At 44.3% G+C, this 11183-nt stretch overlaps 1 protein-coding gene across 3 annotated transcripts in view; it reads left to right on the forward strand.

Annotated features, from left to right (window-relative positions):
* Positions 1–11183, forward strand: part of akt3a (v-akt murine thymoma viral oncogene homolog 3a) — a 56194-nt gene that overhangs the window by 30616 nt on the left and 14395 nt on the right. For all 3 annotated transcript variants that reach the window (XM_069692965.1, XM_069692966.1, XM_069692967.1), the window contains 6 exons: positions 2466–2577; positions 5824–5968; positions 6725–6856; positions 7074–7139; positions 8284–8352; positions 10418–10540. In XM_069692965.1, the coding sequence (XP_069549066.1) occupies positions 2466–2577; positions 5824–5968; positions 6725–6856; positions 7074–7139; positions 8284–8352; positions 10418–10540 (647 nt within the window). The remainder of the gene's footprint in view (positions 1–2465; positions 2578–5823; positions 5969–6724; positions 6857–7073; positions 7140–8283; positions 8353–10417; positions 10541–11183) is intronic.

The raw sequence follows: 11183 nt of genomic DNA on the forward strand, positions 1-11183 counted from the left end.
ACATAATCTGATGAAGCTGGTGTTTCCCCTCTTCACACAAGGCCTGATGCAGATGGCACCATATTTACTTGCATATATTCACACATACACTGTAACACAGCACTGGATTTTAGATTTGGATATGCCATCAATCATTGTTTTCAAAATACAACTATGTACTGTGTAAAATACCTGCAGAGTGGTGCAGTGTGGACTGATGGTAGGACAGGCAGCGATGAGCACAAGAGAATAGGTGCGAGTTTAGGGCCAAAACAGAAAATATGATGAATGGTAGAGTACAAGCTGATACCGCAGAGAAAATTATAAAGAATGGTACATCGAAGGACGGAGGAGGAGGAAGAAAGATAGGAGTCCGGAAGGGAGGACAAGTTTGGGGAATGAGCGATGGGAGTTGATCGGAGGGGGAAGAGGAAAAGTAAATTGGAGACGTGGGGAGGAGAGAGGAAGAAGAGATGTGGCAGAGATGGAAGGAGGATTAGGGTGGAGAGACGGATGGAGAGATTGGGGGCTGAGGCTTTTGTGGAGGAGGTGTTGTGGAGAGAAAGGGAGCAATGAGGGAGGAGAAGAGAGGAGGATCGTCAGCGATGAACAGACAGGGAGGAGGAGACGAAGACAGGATTGCAGAATGAGGAAATAGGGAAGAGGAAAAGAGTTTGTGAGGAGGACAAGCCAGGCCATACATCCGGCCCCGGCTGCTTGGCACAGCACTGGCACTGCCACATCTGTTGCCCAAAGCTGGGAGGCCAGGTGGTGAGTGTGTGTGCGTGTGTGTGCGTGTGTGTGTGTGCGCGTGTGTGCGTGTGTGTGTGTGTGTGTGTGTGTTAATGCGTGTGTGAACAACAGAAGTGATCAGATGGAACAGAGATGGTACAGGCCTGTTCCCTGCAGAGGGACTCATACATACAAGCTTGTCGCTCACACACACACACACACACACACACACACACACACACACACACACACACACACACACACACACACACACACACACACACACACACACACACACACACACACACACACACACAAACTGATGCATGCACTCACATACACCCACTAAACTGCTACACAGATTTCACAATTGCCTGCTGTGGCAAACAACCCAATTTCATCTAACATTCAAACTTCCCTGTCCGTGTGTGTTTTTCTGTCCATGTGTGGGCGTGAGTGTTTTTTGGCATCAACTATAGCATGACCTTGTTTTCTGGCAGCACAGCAGGCCTTGTTCACGAGTCAGGTAGTAACTTCTTTGTGTGTGTGTGTGTGTGTGTGTGTGTGTGTGTGTGTGTGTGTGTGTGTGTGTGTGTGTGTGTGTGTGTGTGTGTGTGTGTGTGTGTGTGTGTGTGTGTGTGTGTGTGTGAGAGAGAGAGAGAGAGAGAGAGAAAGTGTGTGTGAGTTTACATTGAAGCACTGCCGCGTGTACGACCTGAGCGGTGTTGCCATTAACCTTCCTGTCTATATTTAGGCTGAGCTGTGACGTGCTGTGCTGTGCCACACTTAAACAGAAAGTAAGTGGACGAAGGGATGGCTGAGGATGCAAGGTTTGAGGAAAGGAGAGAAGGAGAGAGGCAGAAGCTGATGAGAGAATGACAGGAGACAACAGGAGAGCAGAGGGGAGGAGAAATGGAGGGTGATTATATTTGTAGAACAAGTGGGGGGAGATGAGAGGACAGAAGATGGATCATGATGCTGTTTTACATCACTTCGTGTCCCCTATAAACACAGAGACTGCTGAGGGACAATGAATATGCCTTCTTTCCCACAGCGAGCTCACAGCCCCATCTGGCTGTGTGTGCGTACGTTTTTGCATTTGTGTACTGTATAATGCATTTGTGTAATAATGGCCTACTGTACTGCCCATTTTCATAGAAATGCATCTCTTCGGATAGTCGCCAGATGCGTATGTGGTGCAACACATAATATCCCTTGGCACAAGAAAGCACCTTTTTTTTTTTTTTTTGAGCCATCGGTTGCAGAAGTTTATTTTTAAAAGAGATGAAGATACAAGCTGCTTGTTTCTTTATGATAATGTCAAAGGCAACTGGTTATTCGACTTAATTTTTTGGGCTTTTCAAACGATCAAAATGTTAGTAATGACCAGGCCTACATTATGTCCCTATAAACCTTTTTAACAGTGGACATTTTGACTTGTCCTAGCAGGAAAAACACAGGTGTTGCTAATCAATAATAAAAATGAAATACAAGAAAGAAAAGGAAAAAAGAACCCATCGTACACAAATACAATGTGTTTACACTGTGGACAGTGTTGTGGTTTACATCAGCTCTTCAGTGTAAGACTAAACTACATTGAACTAAAAGCGCTCTCATCTGATCTGAACCTCCTTTCCAGGTACAGCTCCGACCTCTTGAGTTCTTCTTCTCCCTGTTTTTCGCCGTTGAATTCGCAGTCATTGTTGTAATTGTGTTGTAAAGACAGAGCTGTTCCCTCCGGCTGCCTGTTTCAGAATGTCAGCTGATGAAGACGGAGAGGCCGAAGCCAAACACCTTCATCATACGCTGCCTCCAGTGGACCACCGTCATCGAGAGGACCTTCCATGTGGACTCGCCCGATGAGAGGTCAGTTCGCTCAAGAGCCTCGATTCCTAGAGCGTCCTCCGGTCGGGGTTTGGTCAACGGATAACAGACAAATAGTCAAAGCAAGTTAGTGACTTCATGCTCCCTGCATTAATGTAGACTGTGGCTGTTCCGGAGGACACACTTGCCTTCGGACCCAAACATATTACACGTTAGCAAACTTACCAGTGTAGTATTGGAATTTCGGCAGAGTAGTGTTGTCTCAAATCGCACACTGCCATTCTGCTTTTAACAGAAATAACCGTTGCATTTGAATGCATCACCTGCCAACACATTTGCCAGCTTTGATAATTCTACCCAGAAATAAGCATATTTTGGTGCCTTTGCTTTAACACATACAATGTGTGTTAAACAGCGCACATGTCTACTGACATTCAGAGCAGCAGTTTGCAGGAAAAATTGACAATCTCGTTAAAGCTGCCAGTTAGAACATTAAAATGTGTTTTTCTCCAAATACTTGAGGCGTTCATGAATTTCAGGAGGTTAGTTCAGAGGTTTCAGTTCAACTTAGACTTAATAATGCAGCAAAAATGCCTAAATATGCACAATTTCTGTTCAAGTAAAAGGCAGAAAAAGTGGCACTCACAAGGTTTTAAATGACCATGACTAGATTAGATTAGATTAAATGTAGATACTATATAAATATATATATACTAAATATATATATAATGGGTGAAAGTGTCATCAAGGGCAGAGATATGTGTGAGGAGGCTTGTACTGTAGAGAGTTGATGTTTTTTTGGTGTCTGTGAGAGAGAGAGAAAGAGAGAGGGTGAGAGAGACAGAGTCGAAAGGAGACCTTTCAAGTAACGTTGGCATAAATTCTCCAGCTGCTCAGTTCCTTTCTGAGGAGCTGAGGTGTTTATCTCCAGAAAATGAACAGCTTTGCCCAGAAGACCACAGATGCTTCTGTGCATCCTTTGAGTTTCTGTGTGTGTTTTGGAGTGTGTGTGTGGGTTGCAGCTGTCTGTCCAACTTTGTCTGCGTTATATGTTGCTTTTGTAATAGTTTTGCCTTCAGATAATCAAATACACATTTCTGAGTTTACATAAAACTAATAACTTTCCATTGATTCGTTTGTAAAGTCGGGTGTATACAATATGCAAGCCTGTAAGTGGATGGGTGGGAGCTCCAGATGTGTCCACGTTTTGTTGTAGAAGTGTGTGTGTGTGTGTGTGTGTGTGTGTGTGTGTGTGTGTGTGTGTGTGTGTGTGTGTGTGTGTGTGTGTGTGTGTGTGTGTGTGTGTGTGTGTGTGTGTGTGTGTGTTACTGTATCTGTTGTACTGTACCAATGCTGGCAGGGCTCCAGCTACCACAGCCCCAGCCGTGAGCAGAGAGTGTGGCACGTGTTGGCATGGCGCCCGACTGTAGGCAGGCCCATTATCTCTCATTAGCAAAAAAAAAAATCTCATTATACAAAAAACACTCTAACCGAGAAAGAGCATTTATCTGCTGCCTGACCTTGAGAGAGTTCCCATTGCTTTTCACGTTGCTACGTGCACGCACGCACGCACGCACGCACGCACGCACGCACGCACGCACACACACACACACACACACACACACACACACACACACACACACACACACACACACACACACACACACACACACACACACATCATTGGCACCACAGATTGAGTGCTCCAATGTTGTAGATGGAGTGTAACTCAAGTTTGCCCTTGTTTTGGAGTGTGTAGGGTACACTCAGATGTCTTTGCAGAAGAAAGGGATTCAGATCTTAAAAACGTACTGCCATGTTTAGGTTCAAATGAACGTTCTTCCAGATCCCTCAAGGAAACATATGGGCATCTAACTCAAAACAAAACAAAAGACACAGGTGATCATTTATGAGTGAAACAGGTTTTATTATTATCATCTCCTCACGGTGTACTCTGGGTAAGTGTACTTTGAAAGTGCACCCTTGTAAATCCAGATTTGCTTCTTCAGAGTCCTGAGGATTTCTGAATATTTGAATATCATCTTCAGTTCACCTCGCTTTGGGCTCTGCAGTGTTTTCTGCTCACATGTAACCCCTGCATGTGGCACAGGATTAACACTGTTTGCCTGAAGATCAGTGGGAAAAACTTAAAAGGAGAAGTCTTTTTGAACCCAGTTCAGTCTTGAACAACATTTTCAACCTTCTAATGTTATGTTTAAATCAGAAATATCAGTTTCAAAACTTCTCTTCTCTTCTCTTCTCTTCTCTTCTCTTCTCTTCTCTTCTCTTCTCTTCTCTTCTCTTCTCTTCTCTTCTCTTCTCTTCTCTTCTCTTCTCTTCTCTTCTCTTCTCTTCTCTTCTCTTCTCTCTATTTATCATAGCCTGGCCTTGTTTAGAAACCATTATATTCATCATTGTTAAATACAGTTAATGTGTCGACACATCCTGATGCATGACTGGCCTTCCACTACAGATGATGATCACACACACACACACACACACACACACACACACACACACACACACACACACACACACACACACACACACACACACACACACACACACACACACTCAAACTCGCGCACTTTCTCTCAACAGATGTTGAACAACACCGCTAATGGAAAGTCAATGGGGAGGAACAATGTTAGCAAACAACAATGCATTGTTCCCTTCAATGCACTGGTGTGTGTGCGTTTGCCTCTCACACACTGGTAGGCATTAGTTCTGCTCTGTGATCATTGCTCATTTGCTTGAATCTCCAGTTGACCACGTTTCCTCTCTGTTGAACAAATAGGTCTTTATGTTAATTGAAAACACTTTAGCTCCTTTAAAAACCTGGTTAAATAAGTGCACCAGTCATCCTATTAGGACCAATATTATATTTAACACCCATCTAATTTACTGCTACACAAGCTGGTTTCAGTCACGGTACGATATCGTGATACATTTGCTTCTAATCTTCAGGCGTTCAATTTTATTGAGATTTATCAGACTTATGTCGATTCCATGACTCACAGGCAAATTACAAGGGCTGCCAATAACAATAACTTTCTGTATCTTATTAAACGATACTTTAACAAAGCGCTTCGCACTTTGAAGCCGTTGACGCCTGTTTCATCTTTTATATATTTATTAATGTATTGTTTTATCCTAGTTGTTTGTAATACATCTTTTACCTTGTTCTGCTGCTGAACTGATGAGTTGCCAACTCAATTTCGTTGTATTTTTTTTACAATGACAATAAACTGCTTTATGCTTATGCCTTATTACGTGCTCTAATCCCAGAGATGAGTGGACGGAGGCCATTCAGATGGTGGCTGACAAGCTGCAGAGACAAGAGGAGGAGAGGATCCAGTGCAGCCCCACCTCCAACATCGACAACATGGTCGAGGAGGAGATGGACATCTCTACTACGCACCACAAACGCAAGGTAATGAACACAGACATACAAGCACGTACTCACTCTGACATAATTCATACTGAGACTACAGAAAATATTCCATCTCTACAGTCGCTGTTCTTTGTTCACAGGATTACCTTTTCCCTGTTTGTAATTTAAATAAAATTGTCTTCTAAGTCACAGGTTTGTAGCAACTAATGAAAAAGCTTCTGTAACAACAAGGATGTAAATTTGTTTTTCAAAAATATAACACTCTGGCAAGCAAAAGCAATCATGCAAAATATATATTCTACATGCAAAGGCTATATTTAATAAATGTATGCTACATACTGCATATCAAGTTAACTACCAATCCAACTAGAGCTAGAGGCCTATGACGGCTCCACTGTTCATTGCACCCCACACTAAAAAGGTTTTGTGAGGCGTAACTAATGTCATTAATGTTAGTGGCTCAATAAAAATCCATTATACAATGTACAGTATGTCGTTTCATACATTAAAGGTCTGTAAATGGGAGGTTTTGACCGAACAGTCACTTGTGTTTGGACCCCATAACAAGTTCTGCTGTTTTTGTTTAATGAGAAAAGGGTTTTGTAAAAACATCGTGATTATATTGCTTAAAGGTACTCGAACTCTGGTGTTCTATCTGCAATAGTCTTGAAACATTTCAGATGATTTACAGCCCTACTCAGCAGGTGCGACCTCAAAACTTCCAAATGTCATAACGTATCAACTGTTCTACTTGAAGCATGAATGACGTGAGTCTTTTGTGTTTCCCTCCACCAGACAATGAGTGACTTCGACTACTTGAAGCTGCTGGGAAAGGGAACCTTTGGTAAAGTAATTCTTGTCCGGGAAAAGGCCAGCGGGAAATACTACGCCATGAAGATCCTTAAAAAAGAAGTCATCATCGCCAAGGTTAGTCTGGCATCCATCGATCAGTCTGAACCTGTGTTTTAGTTGGACGACATCAAATTCAAGTCCATTTTATTTGATCTATCTACAGTGTCAGATGAGTGTATCTGATGTTTTTAATGCTGTTTTTTTTTTTTTTTTGCATTGCTCTTCAGTTACCTTGTTATTTAGTTGTTAGATTGAAACGGTTTGGATCACATGTCATTCATCGTCTGTACAGGATGAAGTGGCTCACACACTCACAGAGAGCAGAGTACTGAAAAACACCAGACACCCCTTTCTCACTGTAAGTACCTCATATACACAAAACACAACTGATTCAAATTCACACATACATACATATGGAAAATGTCCCCACATCTGTACGTGTCACGTGTGTGCACGTACACACAGACAACATATTGATCCTCTACACACCCAAGTCTCTGGAGGCTAATTATGATGTAGACACCAAAATTGTTGTACTTTGATGGCCGTATCAGTTAGCTTTGATGTACACGTACGCACATTAGTTGCTGCTTATTTCTATTACACCGCCTTGAAACACGCACACACTCACGTGTACATGCTTGTTCTCACACACACACACACACACACACACACACACACACACACACACACACACACACACACACACACACACACACACACACACACACACACACACACACACACACACACACACACACAATCCGTCAAGAGAGCAAGTTCACATCTGAGTTTACCCCCCGTCACACCTGCAGCCACAAAGAGACTTGGACCAACTGTTCTTTGGTTTAGCAGCACAGACCTCTACTTCTCACACACACACACACACACACACACACACACACACACACACACACACACACACACACACACACACACACACACACACACACACACACACACACACACACACACACACACGTACGCGTACACACTTCGAATAAGCAAATATAGACATAAACAGTTTGACGCTAAGAGTGATCACGTTTTGTTGCCTCTACTGTTCTCACTAGAATAGGACCAGACTTCCTGCTGTCTGAAATCGTTCACTCGCTCACTTCACTGTTCACTGTACAAGACTTGCATGTAGATGAGAAATACATAAGTGTTTGACAAAATAAAAAAATATTTACTGCTATTTAAATTTTCCTCTGGTGTAACTCGTGGTCTTTGTGATGTTACAGAAATATAAGAGATTGCTGTTGTGTCAGTAAATGCATCATGGTAGTTAGCACTTGATTTGTAACAATCACTTGATTACTATTTTGCCCGTTGCTCTGTGGGATAATTTGGGTCCTCTATACACTCACAGATAATTTGGAAAAACAAAATGACAGACGCGGTAAACACAGGGCTGGCTGTATGTTAGTTAATGAAGTGGATGATGAGGCTCACTAAATGGTGTCGCGTTGTATAAATTGTGTTTGTGGTTTTTGTTTCAGTCACTGAAGTATTCATTCCAGACTAAAGACCGCCTGTGTTTCGTCATGGAGTATGTGAATGGAGGAGAGGTAAGACGCACACTAACTTGAATGATGGATATGCTGTGTGTGGTTACCCATCTTTGTGTTACTGCTTCAAACAGCCAGTTAGACCACAACTCCACCACACTAACTGACAGCGATTAGGGACTCCACTTATTCTGCTGTCATCTGTTACAATGCTGTGTTGAAACTCAGCTGACAGGAAATAAACATTTACTTTATGTCAACCGATACATTCTTGGATCTTTTGTCTTAATTTTCATGCACATATATTTATCTTAAATAGTTTTTATATACAGTATTAGGGCTGTTACTCATTCTCCTTACACTTATTCTCCTAAACATTCGTCTGGTTTATAAATGTCTCTCAGATGAATACAAAATTGTTACATGGGGAAATATGTTGTAATTGGAGGAGTGCGAGTCTGCTACAGCAGTACAGCAAAGGAATGTTAAAACATTTAGACACTGAAGAATTGTCTAAAGTTTGACTGTTGGATTGCTTTCTAACAGTTAATTTGCCAACCAACTGGCCTCTCTCTTGCCTTCTCCGTCTCTCCTTTCTGTTCGATGTCTCTTCTGCTTGTGTCTATTTATGAACACACCTATGGGGCAGATACAGCCAGAATGACAGTCGGAGACAAAATGAGTTTGGATTCCCCCACTTTTCCATTTCTCCGATTTTTAATCGGGCCGTTTTTGCAATCTTGGTTCATTCCCTTAGTGTAACTGTCACCTGCTCCCCTCCCAGTTAGTTAGTGCAGTTCAGCCAGTGCCAGGCCTGAGCAAATACATACCGAGAACACCGGCTCACACACACACACACACACACACACACACACACACACACACACACACACACACACACACACACACACACACACACACACACACACACACACACACACACACACACACACACACACACACACTTAGAGAGACACACACACACACACACACACACACACACACACACACACACACACACACACACACACACACACACACACACACACACACACACACACACACACACACACACACACACACACACAGAACCCATTACAAACCTGCCACAGTCACAGCTGCCAGTACACTGATGAAGGCCCACCTGTCGTGTTACCCACTCTCACCACACGCACACACACACGGACGCCATTTGAGCAAGGTGGTCCGTGAGCATCACTCCAGTGGCCATATGCAAACCTCCCTGAACAATTAATGGGGAGATGTGTGCCCCTTGGCCTCATGGGTAATTTGTACGACTTGACTGGTGCAGCGCAGCAGGCCGGTGTCATTCTGGTGCCACATGTGTCGCCGTGCGACAGTGACAACTTGACAACTGACAGCGAGGGAGAAAGTAAGAGGAAGGGAATGCGAGGTGAGCGAGACAGAGGAGAAGCGGGAGGTCAAGCCACCTGGGAACAAAGCGAGTTGTGTACTCTTTAAAGTATGAAAATGAGCTCCTTGCCAAAAACACAGAGGGGTGGATACGAGAATGGAGTAAATGAAGACGGAAGCTCAGGGGGCAAGGCCAGTTAGGCCACTAATGAGTGCTGCACTGGAGGCAGTCGGGAGGAGGGGGCGGTGTTGGCTGTGGCTGCAGCGGCGGTCGGCCTGTCTTTAACTAGACTGGTGTATTGATTAAACCCTTGATTTGGCCCCCATCGCCGAACTCCACGCCAGCACAGTGCCAACCGAGCCCAGAGGGTAACGTGGAAGAGGTATGTGTGTGTGTGTGGTGAAGGGGGGCTGCTAGATGAGGCGCCAGCTGCCGAGCGCCTCCACCCGCCCTCCTCCGAGACGCCCCCCCCCCCGCAACCCCCACACACACACACACACACACACACACACACACACACACACACACACACACACACACACACACACACACACCCCAACTCACCCTCCCCTCCGCTATCTATCATCTCAATATGGTGCGGGCAGCCAGTTTGTGTTGTGCTAATTTCCTCCAATAAATCAGTAATTATTGCTGTGCCGTCCCTGCTGTCTCTCCCCCTCTCCCTCCCCCCCGCCCTCTCCGTCTTACTCTCCCTCTCACCCTCTCTCGCACTCCCTCCTTTTCCCGCAGCTGTTTTTCCATTTGTCCAGAGAGCGGGTGTTCTCGGAGGAACGCACGCGCTTCTACGGCGCCGAGATTGTCTCGGCTCTCGACTACCTGCATTCAGCCAAGATTGTGTACCGGGACCTCAAGGTAAACAGAAACGGAGAGGGAAGGCAGGCTGGGAGGCATGGATGAGAGTGATCAGATATTTGAGGGAAAACTTCTTTTGATTTTGGCCCCCCCATTTCTTGTGTTTCCAGCAGTTTTTGGTTTTTTTCATTTTTTTCATTTTTTTTTTCATCCATGAGGAAACGGGTGGCTCAGGATGTGTGGTAATTAAAGAGAGGGACAGGGACAGGCTCTCACAGACATGAAGCAGTAAACAATTGCAGGAAGTGGAGGGAGAGAGGGAGGTAGGGAAGGAGGGGGTTGCTGATGCCACAGAGGTAGAGAGGTAGATGGCTCTGTCTGAGTGCCTGCCTGGCAGCCTTGGCCCCAGCCCTGCTCACAGTAGCCAAGAAAACAGAAAGAAGAACAGCAGACTGAGTGAGAAAAACACTTCAGCCATTAAAATTAAAAGGTTGAGTGGCTCCACTACATGCCTGAAGTTGATTTCCCTCCTCTGCTTGGAGTTTTGTGTGTCTGAGTGTGTTTACTGCCACTGTGCGGGGTAATACAATATGGCTGTCCTTACCTGTCTGCCTCTGCTCTGCTCTTCAGAGCGGTAAAACCTTCACTCCATTGCGCACAATAAGTATTTAAGTCAGTCAACAAAACGGTGTTATAAAAGTGT

The sequence above is a fragment of the Brachyistius frenatus genome, unplaced genomic scaffold (genome assembly GCF_029030835.1).
Source record: "Brachyistius frenatus isolate BFR_SWC_R1_liver_20210118 unplaced genomic scaffold, ASM2903083v1 Contig_13, whole genome shotgun sequence".
Lineage (NCBI taxonomy): Eukaryota > Metazoa > Chordata > Actinopteri > Embiotocidae > Brachyistius > Brachyistius frenatus.